Here is a 21,219-nt window from a genome sequence, read left to right on the forward strand (position 1 = left end):
GGCGTGAGCCACCGCACCTGGCAAATTTATATTTTTTAAGTGCACTATGTTACACAGTCATAAAAAGGAATGAGAAAATTCTCTGTGTCTAGATAGGAAAATATCTTCAAGTCATACGGTTACTAAAAAAGACAGGTTTACAATATAGTATGCCATAATTTATGTAAAAAAATTATGCAATTGTATTTTCTTGTGCTACATAAAAAAGTTCTCTGGCAGAATCCTCAAAAAACTAATAACACTGATTACCTCTTAGGGGGAAGGGAAACTAGATGAACTAGATGGACAGGGGACACTAGTTGAGTCATATGAAATTGTTGATATTCAACTATTTTGACCTATGAAAACAGCAATTTCATATGGTTCAAATTATTAATAATAGTTTTTGGTCTCTGAAACATGTTAATGTATTACACAGTTGAATTTGTTTTCTATTTCTGCATAGAAATTATCACACTTAGTGTCTTAAAGCAACACTCATTTATTAATTCACAGTTTCATAGATCAGAAGTCTGGTACAGCATAGGTGGATTTTCTGCTCAGGGTATCAGGAAGCTGAGGGCTCATCTGAAGGCTCTAGGGATAAGCCCCCAAAGCTCATTCTTGTTGGCAGGATGGAGTTTCTTTTGGTTGTAGAACTGAGGTCCCAGTTTCCCTGTGGGCTCTCTGCCAAGAATTATCCTCAGTTTCTGGAGGTGGCTCTCAGGTCTCATCCACGTGGCCCCACCATCTTCAAGCCAGCACCAGCACATCGAATCCTCCTTGTGATCTGAGTCTCTGACTTCTTTTTCTGCCAACAGCTGGAGAAAACTCTCCTTTTATGTGGCTCATGTGATTAGGGTGGGCCTACCTGGATAATCTCCCTTTTGATAAAGGCAAAGTCAACCCGTTAATAACCTTAACCACATCTGCAAAAATCCCTTTTGCTGAATGTCACACAGTCGTGGAGGTGGTATCTCATTGCCTTCACAGGTTCTGCCCACACTTAAGGGGAGAAGATACAAAGGTGATGTGTCCTTAGGGTCATCCTAGAATTCTGCCTACCATAATATATATCTAAAATTAAATGCAGTAAACAAATCATTACCACCGATAGTTGAACATCAACTGTATTGGATGTGATCCTGTTGTTTTAAAATGTACTCTCTTTGCTGCAGATGATCTGGATGTTGCCTACCAAAAACTGAGTCAGCTCATTAGAGAATACCTTGGATTGACTGAGGAACCTGCCAAGAGTTTGGCTACAACAGGAGGTACTATTCTATCATTTTTGTGCCAGGATTTTTTTTTTTTTTCATGGAAAGGAAAACAAATCTGAGTTGCTATTTGGGTACTCATCACTTGGGCTAAAGCTGGTTCTCTTTTATTCCTGTACTTCTTCTGGGGCAATTGTCCCCAAAACAAGCAGCATGAGTCAGCTTTCTGGACCTGTAACTCTGCTTATCTCCATGGTCATGATGGACCTCCAGGTACTGCCCTTCAGGAACAGGCTAGGCAGTGCCTTGGCGGAGGTAATAGATAAGGGTTAACCTCATGGTTCAGAACTCAGCCTTCCAGAGGTTTCATTCCTTAGAGAGCTGAGATGTTGTTCTACTTGTCGAGTTTGTATTTAGTCTGAGAGTTTTCTTTACCCTTTTCTTTGCGTTACCCCAGTCCTCAAAATACTGTGCTGCGGAATATAGTGGCAAGAGCCCTAGTCATAGGATCAATGTTCCTGGTCCTAGCCCTGTGCTCTCCTGGGTGAGCTCCTTCGCTGTTCGGAGCTTCAGTTTACTGTCCTGCTCCATGGACCTAATGCTCCTTATCTAATGCTCCTCATCACCACATGGATGATGAGCAGCACATGATGTAGTATATGTAAGAGTGCATTCCCTTGGAATCCAGGAACTCTAAAGCCCTAAGTTAGAATTTTGGTACATGAATTTTGAGATGTATTTAGAAGTCTCCCTTGAATCCACCTCACAACTATTAGGATGGCTACTATAAAAACAAAATTAAAAAAAAACCAAATTAACAGGTGTTGGCAAGGATGTGGAGAAATTGGAACCCTTGTGTGCTGTTGGCGGGAGTGTAAAATGGTATTGCTCTTGTGGAAAACGGTATGGAGCTTCCTCGAAAAATTAGCAATAGAACTGTCCTATCATCCAGCAATCCCACTTCTGATCTACCTCCAAAAGAATTGAAGGCAGGCTCTCAAAAAGAGAGCTGCACACCCATGTTTTTAGCAGCACTATTCACAATAGCCAAAAGGTGGAAGGAACCCATAAAATAGAATTTTATTTGACCTTAAAAAAGGAAGGAAGTGCTGGCACATGCTACGCATAGATGAACCTTGAAGACATTGTGCCAAATGAAATGAGCCAGTCACAAAAGGACAGCTATTGTATGATTCCACTACATGAGGTATCTAGAGTAGTCAATTCATAGAGCCAGAAAGTAGAACGGTAGTTGCCAGAGGCTAGGGAATGGGAGTGGTTTAATGGGTACAGGGTCAGTTTGAGAAGATGAAAAGAGTTCTGAGGATAGATGATAGTGACGGTGGCACAGTGTGAATATACTTCATGCCACTGAACTGTGTACTTAAAAATGGTTAAGATGGCCGGGCGTGGTGGCTCATGCCTCTAATCCCAGCACTTTGGGAGGCTGAGGTGGGCAGATCACGAGGTCAGGAGATAGAGATCATCCTGGCCAACGTGGTGAAACCCTGTCTCTACTAAAAATACAAAAATTAGCCAGGCGTGGTGGCATGTGCCTGTAATCCCAGCTACTCAGGAGGCTGAGGCAGGAGAATTGCTTGAATCGGAGAGTAGGAGGTTGCAGCAAACCAAGATTGCACCACTGCACTCTAGCCTAGTGTCAGAGCGAAACTCCATCTCAAAAAAAAAAATGGTTAAGATTGCCAATGTTGTGTTATGTGTATTTTGCCACCATAGTAAGTTTTAAAACTTTCCCTTGATGGACTGAACCGCATTCACACACTGCATATTGTGAAATGTTAACCTGAGACCCTGGCTGCTTTGCAAGTATGTTCCAGCTTTGTGTTTTAGCGGTTGTGACTTTTTGCCCAAATAGGATTTTGTTTACCAGGTTGCATCCTGGCAGATTGAGGCAGGGCAGGTCATGATTTTGCCAGACTTCAAACCAATGCTGTTTTGTAATTTTGCACACTTTCCCCAGGTTGAGGGCCCCTGGTATTTTGGAATGAGGTCAACGTGAAACTGGTAAAAATCAATAGATAATGGCTGAGAACTTCCTTCTCCATATGTCTTATAGGAGATGAAGTGAGACCAGGTTATGACCTGCTGACTGGAATGTTCCTGGAGAAAGTTTGACCTGTCTTAAAATAGGCAGGAATGGAGGACTGGAGGACTGTGCTCAGTCTACAAAGTGGGGATTGGGGAACATTAGATTAGGAGCGTGTCAGTGTATGTATCCAGCCCTGCTCGGAATCTCTGCACTGGGCGTCGGTTCTTCAGAAAGCCATCTCTATGGAGAAGGGCTGTGAGTGTATCTAATGAGGCTTCTGTAGCTCAGTAGAAGTTTCTCTTGAGAAAATCTGGCTCCCCTTGCCTTAATTCTTTGCTACCCAAGCAACCTTCTGATCTTTAATTTGGTCCCGTCAGGTGGACCTGCTCCTAGGGGGCTGTACCCTATGTTACCCACCCTGCCCTGATCCCTGAGCCAGGCTTGTCTCCATTGTAAATTAATTAATTGGTGTACTGGCTTTTAAATCAGCCTCTTGTGGGTTTGGATAAACATGAATCAGTCCCCTGAGCCTGACCAGCTCTGAGTAACTGAGAACAGTGTGTTTCTCAATCTGAGGTTGCCACTGACTGGTGGGGCTTGAACAAGACTTTGCCTCAACAGCCAGTGAGAGTCCATCTCTGTATCTTTTCTTATTCTACAACTATCAGGAACACTGGCTATTGGGTGCAGTTGCCATGTGGTAAATTAATAGACCAGATAATGTGTGCATAGAAAAATAGACTTTGATTCTAACGGGTATAATACAATTTTATTTATTTGGACTAATGAGGTTAGGCTTGGCTGATTTAATGAAAAGCGTGAATTACTGAATTTGTAAAAATGTTTTAGCTTTCAGTTACATTTTATAACTGAAACTGAGCCATCTAGTTACTGACTAATAGAATTCCAACTGTAAAAGGTAGGTAGGCAGATTTGTAATTAATGTATCAAATCACTAGCCTCAAGGCCCCTTTGTTTTTTTGGCATGTTTAATATTTTGAAAAACAATGTGTTTTCTGAAGCCAACCACTTTATCTTATCTAGACAATTAATTTGCTGAGGAAGTTACTTTTTCTACTTGTGGGTTTAAGAATAAACTTGCACATTGTAGAGGCCAGACATTATTCAAGTGAGTATCTAAAAAGTTCTAAGGAACATGGTCCTTATTAACACACATTTAATGGTGTCTCTAGTGGGACAAGAAGTAGAGCCAGTGTTCTTCCTGAGTCTCAGGGCTGTGAAGAAGGTGCCAAGGAATGGGGACCAGATGTTTACAGGTTCAGTGCACAAGAGTGGAGCCAACCATAGTTACCTTAAAACAAGTGTCAGTGTGTCCAGAGTTGGTTCCTGCCAGGGGGTTCGTGGTCTTGCTGACTTCAAGAATGGAGCCGTGGATCTTTGTGGTGAGTGTTACAGCCCTTAAAGATGGCAAGGACCCAAAGAGTAAGTGGTAGCAAGGTTTAGTGTTAACAGCGAAAGGACAAAGTGTCCAGAGCATGGAAGGGGACCTGAGTGGGTTGCTGCTGCTGGCGGGGGTCGCCAGCGTTTATTCCCTTATTTGTCCCCGCCCATGTTCCATTTCTGTCCTATCAGAGTGCCCTTTTTTCAATCCTCCCTGAGATTGGCTACTTTTAGAATCCTGCTGATTGGTGCGTTTTACAGAGCGCTGATTGGTGCATTTTACAAACTTCTTGTAAGACAGGAAAGTTCCTGATTGGTGCATTTTACAATCCTCTTGTAAGATGGGAAAGTTCCCCAAGTCCCCACTCGACCCAGGAAGTCCAGCTGGGCTCACCTCTCATCAGCACTCCCCAGGAAGGGACCCAGAGTCCCAGCAGAGTCACCATCATGTGCCCAGCTGGTGCTTCACCTCATTGCTCCTGCTCTGAGCTGGGTCACTCTGATTTTAAGTTCTATAATTTAGATATATGTGTATAAACACATTACTCACATAAATGGGACCTCTAGAAATAAAAAACAATAGTTTTAGTATAATGAATTTTTTAAAAAATAATTGAGCTGTCAAAAGGAAGAAATTGAAATAAAAAATATTTATGATTCTGTGAAAGACAGCTTTGTCTGAGCAATTAGAAAACTGGACTGGAAATATGAAGCCTTGGTTTTCTATTCTAAATCTAACCAATAACCATTAACTTGATTCGAGAAATAATTTTGAGCTCCCATTTCTTAAAATAAAAACCTATACATAATGTCATGGTGCACTATTAGAATCCGGCTGTCTAGAGCTGAGGTTTTTCCCAATTGGATTAGGCATCAGTACAAACAGAAATCTTATGACCAACAGCATTGTTTTTCTTAAAGTGGTAATCCTGTCTCAATGCAAACAGAAAATTATTCCCAGATATCTGAAGTAGTAATACATAACTTGATCTTTTGTAATTTTATGTTGCTAATTTATAACTAAGAATACAAGCTGAATTTCCACTCTTAACAATGAGAGTGGAACAGAGTGATAAAAGGAAGCGCAAGGTTTATCAGTTCTGAGTACAGCATCTTTCAGCCTGGACCCAGAAATATAAACTTTCACTAATGGATGGATTAATTGAATTTTCACTTAATGCATGTATAAAATAGTAACTTTAGGTACACAGTGATTATAAACCCTGAAATCTTCAGATATCCCCTTAATTTAAAATATATATCAGCCAGGTGCGGTGGCTTACGCCTGTAATCCCAGCACTTTGGAAGGCCGAGGAGGGCAGATCACGAGGTCAGGAGGTCAAGACCATCCTGGCCAACATGGAGAAATCCCGTCTCTACTAAAAATACAAAAATTAGCTGGGCATGGTGGTGCGTGCCTGTAATCCCGGCTACTTGGGAGGCTGAGGCAGGAGAATCGCTTGAACCAGGGAGTCAGAAGTTGCAATGAGCTAATATTGTAGCACTGCACTCCAGCCTGGTGACAGAGTGAGACTCCATCTCAAAAAATAAATAAATAAATATATATATATATATATATATAATATATGTATGTGTATATATATATGTGTGTGTGTGTATATATATATATACATATATATATAGAATTGTCTTATTTTCCCTATTGTAATGTGGATAACATTTATTTCTAATACCCGAAGGCTTAAAAAGCACAAGTAAACAAAATAGTTTCTACAAAATAAGGAAAAAACTATATTCACAACTCAGTATTAAGGGATGTCTTTCCTTCCATGTGTCTCTAAACAACCTACTTCTGGGATAGTCAATGCTTCCAGTAAAGCTTTTAGAAAGCTGGACCAACTATCACCCTGAGTTCTTGCTATATAGATCATAAAATAAAATTGTATTTGCAAATCATTAATCTGACTAATGGTAGAAAGAAATGATGATGGTTATGATAAGTCAGATAGAGGAGAACTGAGCAGTTGACTAGTCCATAAAGTTTTCCTTTATCTTTAATAAAAGGCCTGGTATGATTTGCCAAGTTATGTCAATTATTAAATTGTAAAAGTGGGGAACACATCCTTATATATCTGATTACAGAAAACCAAGAGAGATTAAGGAGCAAAAGAAGCTTTAGCACAGGATTTCATTGTTCTTATATTTTTCCATCTTTTTAAATTAATTTTATATTTTGGTTAAAAAGCATACCTTAACATAAAACTTGCCGTTTTAACCATTTTAAGTATACAATTCAATGGTACTAATTACATTCACAATGTTGTATAACCATCATCACTACCTATTTCCAAAATTTGTCATTACCCCAAACAGAAACTCTATACCCGTTAATCTATTACTCCCCTCAACTCCTGGTAACCTCGAATCTACTTTCTTTTCTCTATGAGTTTGCCTACTCTCGATATTTTCACAGTTTTATTTTTCAATTTAACCTTGTTTCTTGTCTAAGCTAGTATTTCAGTTTATAACAGTTATAAACTAGGGAGTTCCAAATGATGAACAGGACATCCCCTCAGAAACTGCACCAAGAGGGAAGCCTTTCTTTGTTCCCACCTGTCCCGCCCTCTCCCTAGAGAACACTGGTTTGTTGGGATGCAAAGGGTGCATGTCCAGACCAGGGGCTCAGTGAGAACCCAGCGGTGCAAGCTCATCCTGCGTCAGTGGAGGGGATCGGGGGCTGGGAGCCTGGTTTGCCTCTGGGGAATGGATCACTCCAAGGTCACCTCAGAGGTCTCATTTGGGTTGGAGTCTCTGAGTATCAGATCTCTCCCAAAGTGAGCTGAGACTAGCTTCTTCAAGGCTGTTCCAGTCTGGTGTGCCACCTCTGACTGCTCCACATTTCAGAGCTATGTCCTTAGGACTGGGGTAAGATGGTATTTGGGCCCCCAGAATCCATCTAGTGAACAAGCGCTCACTGAACAAGTGCCTGCTGGATGATGGCGTCTGTGAGACTGTCCCAGAGATCAGTCACTCTGAGAACTTGGCATCAACACCAAGTTGACACCTCTCTGTAACACCAGCATTGCTAGTGGCCTCTGAGAGCCATTTTTGAAGGCAAGGTAGATGTGGAAGTCCAAGAGGAGGCCTGGGGATGTGAGTGCGGGAATAGCAGCCTGGATGGGGGTCCTCAGGAGCAGCTGTTCTGAGCCATGGTGCCTTGTGATTCTGTCCGGCCGATTCTTTCCTTCCTTCTTACATTCATCACCCATTTCCTCAGTTCCTGCCCCTTTGCCAGGTATTGGTGAACAGACATAACTCTTCACAGAGCTCATGGCTTATATAAGAGGGCTGCCGTTAAACAAGGAAACAAACAAATGGGATTTCATCTGGCTTGGATGTCCATCCTCTAGTTTCTACCATCAAAAGCAGCATTGATCTCTTAAGTTGGTAAAAATTTAAAATCTCATTCACTTGGAAAATATCTCACCACCCACAAATCTGGATGTAAATTTTGGTTCTATGAATAAGAACCAGACATAAACCTCTTATGTTTATTCATTGAAGTTTATGTTTTCAGTTGACTAAAATTGTTCTAAGTTCCACTAAATGAGAGAATTATAGACACTTAGTGTCTCCAAGGAGAAGGGAAGGTTAAGTTCTCCTATATGTGTAATTTTATTCCTTTCAAGGGCCTATGTGCATCTAACAGGGGAAAGATGTTTTTCTTATTAATTTCTAAGCAGTTAGTTAACTTCTGTTTATAGTTAATTTCTTTTTTGTATTAAAGCAGGAGCTCCCGCTAGCAAGAAGACTGTCTCTGGGGTACCAGCACACCTGGTTCCATCTCCCAGGCGCTTGGCGAAACTGCAAGCAGATGGCCAGATGACAGAGCATCTCTCTGGAATGCAAATTCATGCCAAGGACCTAGAAAATCAGAGCGTAACTCCTGCCCAGAACCAAGAGCTGGCTCAGGATGGAGAAACCCATCAAAAAGAGCTTTCTCCTGACAGCCATCTCAATCCTGAGCTCCCTCAACACCTCAGTTCATCAGCACTGGGTCTTCCTCAGCAGGCCCAGGACCTATCCCTAAACCCAACGGAAGAGGATGTCCAACAATCAGATCTTCCCCTAAAACAAATAGCCACTGAGACAGATGTCCCTGAGGTGGAAGCCAGTGAGGTTGGGCAGTCTCCCATCACCCCGACCCTGGTGCCTCCTGCGCACCCTTCCCCTCCCTCGTCCCGCGGCCCTCAGCCAGGCCAGGACAAGGAGTCAGGGGAGGCCCAGGTAACCCCCACTGGCCCTCCTCTGTCTGAACCTCCACAGGGACCTGGCCCCACTCCCCTCAGCCCTCAGAGAATTCAGGACGAGGAAATTGAGTCAGACAAACTTCCACCCAGCAGTTCCCACCATGATCCTCCAAAAGATTCTTCCCACACTGACTTGGTGCAGAAACTCGCTGGAGATTCTCAGCAAGCTCTGAAGGAGGAAACCTCCAAACTGGAAGCCATCCGGGTCAGTATCCCTCACCCAGAACTGCCACATCCCCAAGACTTAGCAACAGATACCAAGCAGCCCCAGGCCAGGGGAGCCCCGGGGACCTTGCTTCCTAGAAGCCGGCTGGCTCCCACTCGGCTGCCCCAGCCTCAGGTGCTGGCTCCCCTCCAGAGCAGGAGGCCCACACCCAAACTCCTATCGCCCAGCAGGGAAGAGGCTTTAGGAACAACCTCCCATCAAACCATGACGGTCTCTCCCAGGCTTCCACCAACCCGGGAAGCAGACACCAGTAAACTTCCTCCCATCAGCCCTCCGCACTCAAAACCACCACCAAATCTGAGCCCCCAGGCAGCCCACAGTCTTCAGCAAGTCCAGGAAGAGAAGGTCAGTGAGGTGAAACTCCCTCTTATCAGTCCCCCCAGCCAGGAGCAAGCAGCACCTCGCATCCTCAGTCCCTCCCAGGAGGAGGCGGCTCAGAAAGTGAGGCTCCCTCGCATTCCTGCTCCTCTTCCGGAGCCAGGGCTGCCCCAGAACTCGGGGACTCAGCCTGATCCAAGGCCTGCAAAGGAAAGGAAAGCTCCCCAAGCAGGCGGCTCCTCCAGGAGGAGGATTCCAGACATGCGGGCCTCATCCCACAACCAGGGGCCACTTCAGCAGACAGGGGCTAGGGAAAAAAAACTCCCCAACCAGAAAGGGACGGCTAGAGGACTGGCACCTCTGGAAGAGGCACTGCCTGGGAACCACCAGCCAGCCTTGCAGCTAGAACCCCACGATCAGCCAGCTCCCACCATGGTGCCCGACCATCCCAACCCCAGCCCTCCTCTTGTTTCTTGTCTAAGCTAGTATTTCAGTGTGTAACTGTTACAAACTAGGCCATCTGAGCAACCAGAGAAGCAAAGTCCGTACACCAGAAATTCCTGAGCTGCCCCACGCCGAGCCATCACCTAAGACCCCCAATTACAAGAAGATTAAAAAAAAGACATAATTCCAGGAAAAGGACCCATACCAACCTCCCCACAAATGACCTGGCTTGGAATGTAGATGTGTCCAAACAAGGGCCATCTTGTAAGAGAGAGATTTTTGGAGGGTTATCTCAAGAAAATAAAACTCCCGTCAATGGTGATCAGCCAGCTCAGGAGGGCCAGCCCTCACCCGGGAGACCCCTCCAGAGGGAAAGGGCCCCTGCGGAGTCGCTACAGGATAGCTCGGCTCCTGTGGAGCATCCAGGGAGAAAGGGACAGGTTCATCGAAAGGGCAGGTCTCAGAGGAGAGAGATTGCTTCGCAATCCCCAGAGCAGGACAGTGAGCCCCCAACCCAGCAGCCTGTCAAAGACACACCAGCCCATCAGGGGAGAGGTCAGGCCAGAGAGAGCTCTGTCCAAAGGCACAATGCACTTGCTTCCAAGCAGCAAACCAAAGAGAAGCGAACCTGAAAACATGGGACAGTGCCGCAGGACAAAAGCCCCACCACTCCCCAGAACCAGGTGTCTGCTGTGGAGCAGGGCAGCTGGAAGGGAAGACTGCGCCCCAGGAGCAGTCAGAGCACCAAGGTTTAAGCCATCCCTGGAGCCACCAGCTCATTAAGGTCTGGGAACCCCGAGGCAGCACTGTCACAGAACGACCAGCTATGGCTGGGTGCTGTGAGTCTCCACACTGGCTTCCTCCTGAACCCATGGTCAGCGTAGGTGGAGGGGCTGTTCAGCACTGTCCAAACCTTGGATTCCTAGAAGGCAGCCAATCTGCACTCCTGTGCCTCTTCTGCTGTTGCCGTCACAGCCAGGAAGAGCAGCTGTTGCAGAGGGATGCAGCTCTATCAGCTGCTGCCACCAAATTGAGCCATTCTGGAAGGCTGGTGTCAGCAAGTAGCCTTTGTGTCCAGACACGAATCCAACCTGAGTTCCAACTCTGGCTGAAGCAGGGCCATATTGCCATTAAGTTTTGTTCTCTTCATAAGGAAAATTCGCTTCTAGACTTCTAGAAAATTCTCTCACCCCTCTTGCATTATTGAGGAGTTCCAAAGCAAAAAGAACTTTTGAGACAGGAAGACTTTGCTGTTCCTGGAGGTTCCAAACCTACAGTTAACTTGTGGGAATCTTCTGTAGGGAAGAAGACATATTTTGCATGCATGACTCTGTGATCAAATGCTTCAGATTTGTCTTGGCAATATGTTGCCTGAAACTTACTTTTGCTTGAAATGTATTTCAAAATGAATACCTTCCTTCTTTCTCTGAATAGAAATCTCATGTAAATTAGCTCATGCCTTTATTATGCCAAACCATCTGGTTGAATCAATTAAAAGAATTAATGGGGAGAACATTTAAGTGAATCAGTTGTTCGTTTATCTATTCATACCATCAGGATTCTTTCTCTGGCAAATGATAGGAGTCCACTCTAAGCTGGCTTGTGTGACTCTATTAGAAGGGAGTAGAAGATTTCATATGAACAAACTATGGGAAGGGCAGGGCTACAGCAAGTCTCAGAGAGACTGGGGGCCAGTTGTGGAACATAACCAGGACTCTAGTCATCTCCTGGACTCTGGTCTAGGACTCTCACCACTTCTCTTCTCTGTTTCTTTCTCCATGTTGGCTTCATTCTTTGGACTACAGATGACTCTATCAGTTTCTGCACATGGTGGGAAACATGGCTACCAGCAGCTCTCAAGCCCACATCTGATTTTACCTCTGGAAGCTCCCACTACTGTAAAGGGATTAATTTGAATGAATGTTCATTAATCCTAATCCAAAGAAAGTCTTGTTGGCCTAGCTTGGTTTAGGCACTTGTTCTTAAACCAATCTACTCTGGCAAGGACCAGGGTTACCTTTAGACATACCTATTGAACCTACCCCTATGTATGGACACTATACTCCACCCAAAAAGAGGATAATTGTGACTGAAACGGACAACTCAAGATGTGACTCTTAAAAAGCTACAAGATATCTATTGAGCACTTACTGTGTACACAGCAGCATGCTAAACTGTATTTGGTATCTCATATTTAAAAATGTAACTGATGACTAAATGCCTGTGTAAATGTCTCTTACACAAGAGGGAGGTGTCTATGAAACTATGAATTTCAAATGTTATTTCAAGGGCAGTAGAGGAAACTGATATTTTAGAAATCCAGGATATAGAAATCCTCTTGCAAAATGAAGAGCTTATATAATGCCAGTAATTGCCCTCTGATTTATCTGATTTGTCCATGATGAAAGTAATACAGTAATTGTAGAAAATATATCATTTATTTATTTTTACTAAAAGTGTATTTATTTTTACTAAAAGTTCATTCATCCAACAAGCATTTATTGAGCACATCCTATGTGCCAGCCAGTGATGGTTGCTAGATAAGGGGAAGTGATGAGGATACTTCAAGAAGCTTTGTCTTTTATCAAGGAAGACAGATAAGAGAGTTCATTATATTAATAATGCCATGTGATTAAGGCAGCTGAAGGCCCCACAGCGTGTTAGGCTACATTTTGCATCCTACAGACAGGAAAATCCATTTGTTAACTTTTCCAGATGTCATAAGAATACCAAGGAAGGACACTGAATTCGGCCTGGGATACAAACATTGGATCAGGAAACACTCCTAAGAGAAGGTCAGCCTTCAGCTTAGTCTTCGCGGTTGCAGAATAGTCAGCAGACTGATGGGGAGGGGAAGTTTTCTTAGAAGAAGGAACCACGTACGCCTAAGCAGAGGCACGCGCAGGCATAGCATCTTCTAAGGACCCAAATGCCAGGAGAGATGCAGGTCTGTATAGATCCAAAGTGCTTTTTGTGCTACACCGAAGAGCTTGGAAACTTGATCTTTAACAATGGGGAGCTGCTGAATTTGTATCTGAGAGGCATCTGTCTGGAGGGGATATAGAGGATGAATTTGAGGAGAGCAATACAGGAAGTAGGAGGAGTGGCAGGGAAGTTATTGCTGTAGTCCAGGAAAGAAGGTTAGGCCTGAAATAAGGCTGTGGGGGCAGGAATTGTCAAATTAGGTAAATATTTAGATTGCATGTGGGAGAGGGTAGATTGTGCAAGACAGGAAGAAAATTAAGATCATTACCCATTTTCTGTGAGGTGGGTGTGGGGCACTTTAGAGTTGTCCATGTCTCATTTAGGTGAAGAGTTTTCGAAATTTAAAATTGCTTTTAGAAATGTATAATTTTCCTCTTCGGGCGCCTGTTTCTGAGGCTCCTGAAGGCATTTGGGGTTGCATTTCCATTAGGGTACAAAAGGGAAGCAATAAGCCAAATTTTTTTTTATCACTTGTTTGTGTTTCTGTTATTGCTTTGGTAGTATATGTTCCTAATGTCTCAGATTCAGTGGAACTGGACAATATTTTGTTTGTGGTCGGAGGAAAGGAGTGGAAAAGAGTATCAACAGGAGATTTTTAGTGCTATTATTGATTTTCTTGGTATAAGGGAAACCTCTGATTTTTACACATAGAATAACAATGTTTAAAAATTGCCATTTTCCATCTATATTTACAAGGTTCCTATCATTCCCATTTGATATGTTGCTCAGCAAGGTGATCTTTATAGGAACAAAAAAACATTGTGGCTTATAGTTACTACATTAGTAATACCATCTTTAGCTCCTTTAAAGAAAACTGGCACCTAATATTCAAATCAATGGAGATAATATTGCCACTTGGCATGAAAGCCTTCCTCAAATATTTAAAGAGCTAAATCGGTTATTTCCAAAACTTCAAAAGATAATTGAACAAAGGGTATGATTGGGAAATTCACAGAAGAGGAAATAAAAATGGCCAATAGATATGTCAAAAAGTATTTAACCTCATTATAAGTTAAAACAGGATAGACTTTTTTTTTTTTGTACTGAATTGGCAGATGAAAAACAACTTAATGCCTATTGTTGGCGAGGCTGTGGGTAAATGCACTTTCTATGTCTCAGGGGAGAAAGTAAATTGGCACAATTTTTCTGGGGCACAGTTTTACAATTTTCTGTCAAAGCCTTAACATTTTGTATATCTTCAGCCTAGTAATTCGAATCTGAGGATTATCATAAGGAACTCACTTATGTGCAAGGATGTTCGTATCAGTGTTTTTTATGATAAAATCTAGAAATCTAGCTATCTAATGGGATTTTAGAAATAAGTTATGGTATAGCTATATGCTGGAATATTATGTTGTCATTATAATCATGTCATAGAAGAATATTTAATTAGAGGAAACTATTGCATAGTAAGTAGAAAGCAGGTTAAGGAGGTAGAGCCAGTATGGCTCTAGTTATTAGCTCTGGATTATGGATTATGCATAATTTTTATTTTCCCATCTATGCTTTTTAGTATTTTTTAAATTTTCTACAATAACCTATGTTTATTCAGAAAAAGTTATATAGAATTAAATTTAAACACACACACACACACACACACACACACACACTTTGAAGAGCTGTCATGAGAAAGCAACAGCCTTACATTCTATTTTGATTTGACATCATGAACTTTCTAAGAGTTAGAGGTGATTTGCAGAGGAACAGACTGGCTTGCTCCAGAAGTTAGATGCTGTGTTATGGGAATCTTACAGAAGGTCTTCATATGTTGGGTGATTAGTTGGACTGGCTAAAATGTAAGGTTCATTTTATGATCTAAGATCCACTTACTGCAGCTGACTCCATTTGCTTGTTATGAGGAATCCTGTTTTATTAAATGTAGTGCTTAGAAAATTATATGTACTTAGTACTCCTTAGATATGTGGCTTTCAAAGTTTTATTGACCAAGATCCATAATTAGAAGTATACATGTTACAATATCATGACCCAGTAAACACATAAACACCTGGCAAAAAAAAGGTGTCATAAAACACCTTTACTATGGTGATAGACAACTCTGATATTTCCTATGGCGCTGCATTTCAATTTTTAAAATTCTGGTTGTGGCCTCCTAAATTGATTTCACAATTTTGTTTGCAACCTGCAGTTGGAAAACCCTGCACTGAGTGCCCTAGAGCTTTGCTTTGATGCTGTCCTTACTTGGAGGCCTGTTACCAGACTTCCCCCCAGCTCTGGTTGCCTTCAAGTGAGGTTGGATGGGTTGACATCATTTATGCTGAATTCTTCTCTGGGACAAGGATCTGATGTATTGGCAGTTATGTTCTTTGTCAATGTTGGGGCTCAGGATAAGATACATCCAAAATCTACATGCATACGTTTTATATAAAGCTTTTTTAAAAAAAGGCACTTGAGAACAATCTTGATCAGCTTACTTCCTTGCCTTTTGCTCCATGACAAGCCCGAAAATCATCTTATTACCATAAAAAGATCCACGAAGTTCCACTTCAGATAATTGCGCTATTTATATACTATGTAGCACAGTATGTCTGTAAATGAATTTAATTGCGTAGTCCAATTTGAAAGACATAATTCTAGAAATCACTTTTCTGTATTGACCAGGCATTCAGAGAAGAGGATAAGAAGGGCCTAACCATTTCTTTGTGTTGATGACAGATAAATGGTGTTAGAAGATCAAACCTCTAATCTTAAAACTGATTATGAGAGTGCAGTCATGATTTGCAAAAGCTGAAGACTTTTTATTACAGATTGTAACCTTAGAAATTCATGATTGCAAACAACACTAAAATTCAAAATAATCCTTGAAAATTCCATTTGCATTACAATCTAGCCATGTGACCTTGGGCAGGTTACAGAGTTCTAATGTATAAAATGGAGGTAATAATAGTACCTACCTCAGTATTTTTATAGGGATTAAATGAGTTAATATACTGAAAACCACCCAGAACAATATCTAACACACAGTAAATGCTTCTATGAGTAGTGTTTGTTCGTATTAACATGAAAGCAGCAAAAAAAATTTGCATTTTCCTGTTCATTGAAAGAGGATGATACTGTTCAAACTGGGTGGAAATATTTGGTAAATGAGATAGTCTTCGTGAAAATCCTTTTTTAAAAATTTGACAACCTTGATTTAATTAAGGAACTTAAAATTAGAATAATATTGGAAAGAAATTGCAGTTGAGCAAAATATTATGAAAATCAAGAGGTTCTTCAATGGGCATTCATAGGAGGCATTGCAGTTTGGAGAAGTGAGTAGGGAAACATCAATTCTGAGATTATTATGAATTTCCATGTGATACACACATAAAAGACCTGTAGTAACACCTGGCACATAGTACATGCTCAATAAATGCTATCTGTTATTTTTACTATGATTTCATTATTGATAAAATCAAGATCATTTATATTCTAGGTTTCAGACTGGTTAGATAGGAAATGCTGTCAAGTCACTTGTCCAGATAGTAGATATTTTATTTTCTCTTTGTGGCTCAGTTGAGACAAAGACCAGCTTCTACAATTACCAGATCTATATACCCTCAGTGTCCTAGGATAAAAATAGAAAAGCAAAGTGAAGAAAGACAGAGAATGTTTTTGCTGGAGAAAGTGACCAATGAAGTAACATCTTTGAAAAGGTTATTCTTGAAGGATAAGCCCTTAGCAAGCAAAGATCATGCTTAGGGTGTGGGATTGGGTGGCAATCCCATCAGAAATACAGTTATTTGAACATGTTAGTTGAAGGAAAGGAAATCTTTAGCGTGTATTGAAGCTTCCTGCCAATCATTGCTACCCTTTTCTCTTTTCTTTCCCAAAATCTGCTATATTAATACAGATCATATATAGCAAGTTTCCACTCTTGAAATTTACCTGTTCTATGTGTTTTATCTTCTTTAAAGTGTCAAGTAACTACTTCATTAAATACTTATCCTTTTTTTTTTTTTTCGGAATTCTGGGCCTTATTGCTCTATGTTTTAATTGGAACATTCTTGATGCAAGGCCCAAATATTGACCCATTAGTTCACCTCCACTGAAGACATTACAATGTATGAAGTTTACTGGAAAAGAAAGTTTTTGTACTTTATTTGCTCTTATGAATGTAAATGCATATGTTTTCCTTTTTCTTGATATAGAAATTGTTTTTGTTTCAATAACTAATTATTCCTTTGATTAGACACTCAAGAATATAGCACTTCACTGTTAGTATAGTTTAATAAATGTATTCACTTTCCCATATATAACATGACTATTTATAACATTATTACTGTATTTCCTTGGACTTATGTGATAAGTTTCTACTCTGAAAGTTTATTTTGCTATGGAAATTATCATGGATACTATGCACAATTATTATTTTTCTAGTTGATATTATTCTTTTCTTAGAAGCACAGATAGACAAGACTTTTAAGATGTAATTCTGTCCTGGAAAAATAGCTTATTTTGCCACCTTTAGTTTTGAGATAGCACTTCTTAATGAACTAAACTTTTGTCTTAATTTTCCACTACAAATAATCTATCATATTAAAAATATTTAAAATTCAATAGCAGATTATTGTGTTTTCTTTTAAGCTCTTTTTTGTGACTACATATTTCAGTATCAAGACTTATAGAGATTTTAATTTTACAGGTATTTACCTCATGTGTATATATGCATTTAATCATTGGAGGTATGAATTATTCTTGTTATTTTTTCCTTTGTTTAAAAAAAAACCCCTCACTATATGGTTTTGTTGTTGTTGTTGTTGTTTTTAGATGGAGTCTTACTCTGTCTCCCAGGCTGGAATCTAGAGTGCGGTGGCACAATCTCAGCTCACTGCAGCCTCCGCCTCCCAGGTTCAAGTGATTCTCCTGCCTCAGCCTCCCGAGTAGCTGGGATTACAGGTGCATGCCACCATGCTCAGCTAATTTTTACATTTTTAGTAGAGATGGGGTTTTGCCAGTGTTGGCCAGGCTGGTCTAGAACTCCTGACCTCAAGTGAACTCCTGCCTCGGCCTCCCAAAGTGCTAGGATTACAAAGCCCCATTTGAGTGGGGAAAAAATAAGTGATTCTGAAGTCATCTGTGCACCTGAGGACTTTTATTTAAAAATTAAAGTCTGTTTCTAAGTCATCCATTTCTAAGTGCTTTCAAAGAGAGATCAACTCTAGTGCTGATACATTTTTTTTGCAAGGTTTTATTTAAATGTCAAAAGCTCATTTTGAAAAGTAATCAGTCATATTTTTGGACAGGAGAATGACTAAATTGCCTTGCTATATAAGAAATCTTATTAATGTAGAAACACTTGTCATTAAAATAGAGATTTTTGTTTTTCAAAATATTTATAACTTGACCCCCAAATGGTAAGTTCATCACTAATTATTGACCTGGCTACATGCCTGTGATACCAGATCATCAACATCTTCTATTTTTAACTTTCCTTTTTGCAGTAAATGGCCCTATTTAGTCTGTTTGATGATACGATGTGAAATATACATACAAATCTTTTATTCTTAGGTACATGGCCTCTACTGCTTTTGTTGTTTAGGTTGGATTTTATGCTTATTCTTTTAAAATGTTTTATACAAATATTGTTTTAATTTGTTTGATTTCAAATGAGTATGTCTAACATAAAAGATCTAAGCCATTTAGAAGTAATTTGAAACATGGTTCCAGTTGTTCCAGATACTTCATTTATGTTTTCCTGCATTTGTAATGATACTAATCCATAAAATAACTTTAAAAATCTGCCTGGGATCATTAAATTCATTTATGCTTCATTGCAGGTATTTAAATAAATTTAACTAGCCTATATACTGAAGAACTTGGTTCTTTTTGTGGACTGTAAGGTAGTTTATACATATTTAAAATGTTGCCTCAAGGTTGACTTTAATTTAGATAGCTTGAATAAAATCACATTAAGAAAATTTGTCACATGGTGTTATAACATTGGTAATTATGGTTTTTTCCTTAAATTGGGAAGTAAGCTGTTTTGTCCATTGATGTACTAAGACATTAGGCAATATATTAAGAACTCTATGAAAGTCTTTATTATAGGAGTTCAAGTCGTTAAAGTGGCAGTATTACAATGTAGTTTAATAGTAATCTAAACACATTATCTTCACCCAAAACGTTTTGTTCCCAAGAAATCATTAAGACACTATTTTGGAATTACAGCTGCATTGTGTCATCAGATGGAACTTGACTTGTTTACACCACAGTACAGGCAACTTATATCTTAGAAAACTGGAAAAAGGAACCCGGACACAAAAACTATATTTTGAATAAACTTTTATATATTATGTAGGATCTATTCTATGGAAATTATTTCAGTGAATATAGCTTTTATTTCTTTAAATTTTATCTTATTTATATGGTTCCAGTTCATCTAGTCTTTTTCCTAATGCGCTGTACTTAGAGTGACATCAACAGGACAAGGGATTTTTCCAAAAGATAAATTAGCACAGGATGCACCTCCTTCGTCTCTCTCTCTCTCTCTCTCTGTCTCTCTCTCTCTCTCTCTCTCTCTCTGTCTCTCTCTCTCTGTTTCTGCCTCAGCCACACTGAATCCTTTACTGTGATGAAGTTATATTAAGGATACATCTATGTTCTTACACCAGCCACTTTTCCTGTCTGATCTAGTTTCCCCCAGATGTTTGAATGCTGTTCTTCTTTATGCCTTTTAATATTTGTTCAGATGTCACCACCTTAGGTGGACTTCCTCTGACCACCATGCCATCTCTCATGCTGTCCCCTCATCCGGCTTCCTGTTTCTTCATCACACTTGTCATTACTTGATATTATTTAATGTGTTATTTGTCCGACTCCAATATTAGAATGTAATCCCCACAGGTCAAGAACTTTTTATTTACTGCTGTATCCCCAGCATCTAGAGCACCAGTCGGCACATAGCAGGTGCTCAATAAATATGGGTCAAGTGACTTTTATCACGGAGATTCAACAGAGAATGTTTCTGCGTACAGTTGTCTCATTTTGTCACTTTGTGATTAAACACAGTTTCTTTAATATTCCTTTCTATATTGTTCTATTACCTGAACTTCTTTGGATATAGTCCTCGCCCATTTGTTGCATCTGTTCAAGCTCCCTTTCTCAAGACAGGGGCTAGGTGGAACTTTAGACTTCCTTACCATGATTAAATAGTTTTACTTGTCTGCAACAACTTTGACCTTGTGTTATTGGTTTGGGATTGCCACACAGTTTGGGAGGAGTTCAAGTTCAGATTCCAAACCAAAGTAGAGTCTGATTTCCCACAGGTGTTTCTATCGTTTGTTTAGGTAAGAATCTGTCCCCAGGCAAAGTCCCTACATCTGTGGACTGACATTTCCAGATACCCCTTTTCCAACTTTTCAACTTATCAAACAGTCCAGGTCTTCTTCTTCTTTTTTTTTTTTTTTTTTTCCTTGTTGTTTTCAGGCAGGGTCTCACTCTGTCACCCAGGCTGGAGTGCAGCCTCTACCTCCTGATCTCAAGTGATCCTCCCACCTTAGCCTCCCAATTAGTTAGGATTACAGGCACACACCACCACATCAGGCTAATTTTTGTATTTTTTTGTAGAGATGAGGTTTCACCATGTTGGCCAGGCTGGTCTCAAACTCCTGGGCTCAAGTGTTCTGCCAACCTCAGCCTCCCAAAGTGCTGAGATTACAGATGTGAGCCATTGCACCTGGCCAAGTCAGGTCTTGTGTGCCAAGCATGCAGGGGCTGTGGCTTCCCCCCCTCATACCATGTATTCAAACCTCAGCCCCTGATGCCCTCTGACCTCTTAGCATCAATTCCCTCTCCTCTGACTTCGAGTCTTCACTACACTTGTAGTGCCTAGAAAATTTTCTTTCTTAGTTTCCGCCTTACTACGTATTAAAAACAAAACAAATTTATGTTATATATTAGTATTTTTTTCATCTTTGGGTGGGGGTAGCTTTCCACTTCTGCTCAGTCCATCATATTGACTGAAGGTACATGTGGATATCATTTATTTTAGCATTTTAAAAGCAATACTCCTGAAAGTGTTGATGCTCCCACATAGCCAAAGCTATTTACTCCTAGCCCTCTGTGAATGAGCAGTAATAAAAATTTATACAGTATTCTTATATTCTAGGTCTCCGAACATTCTAACATCTTAAAGGAAATATTAGATATTATTTATGAATAAATTCTGTTAAACAGTGGCCTCATCATTCCATTCTATTTCAAAGCCTCTTAGCATTGCATAGTTTATTTTCCTTTTAGCCTTTTGGACTTTCATCAAATGAAAAGTCATTATAAGGGTAATTTTTCAATTAAATATCTAGAAGCCACTGTTTTCGACATGTCTTACTT

The 21,219-nt window shown here is 40.5% G+C and overlaps 1 protein-coding gene across 2 annotated transcripts in view; it reads left to right on the plus strand.

Annotated features, from left to right (window-relative positions):
- Positions 1–21,219, plus strand: part of LRGUK (leucine rich repeats and guanylate kinase domain containing) — a 137,429-nt gene that overhangs the window by 73,197 nt on the left and 43,013 nt on the right. Inside the window, exons 15-16 of one of the 2 annotated variants that reach the window (XM_031013093.3) lie at positions 1,158–1,253; positions 8,396–13,511. In XM_031013093.3, the coding sequence (XP_030868953.2) occupies positions 1,158–1,253; positions 8,396–9,948 (1,649 nt within the window). In that variant the 3' untranslated portion in view covers positions 9,949–13,511. Of the gene's footprint in view, positions 1–1,157; positions 1,254–8,395; positions 13,512–21,219 lie in introns of those variants that run through there. The other variant, XM_031013095.3, reaches the window with a different exon arrangement.

This window comes from Gorilla gorilla, chromosome 6 (genome assembly GCF_029281585.2).
Source record: "Gorilla gorilla gorilla isolate KB3781 chromosome 6, NHGRI_mGorGor1-v2.1_pri, whole genome shotgun sequence".
NCBI classification, from domain to species: domain Eukaryota; kingdom Metazoa; phylum Chordata; class Mammalia; order Primates; family Hominidae; genus Gorilla; species Gorilla gorilla.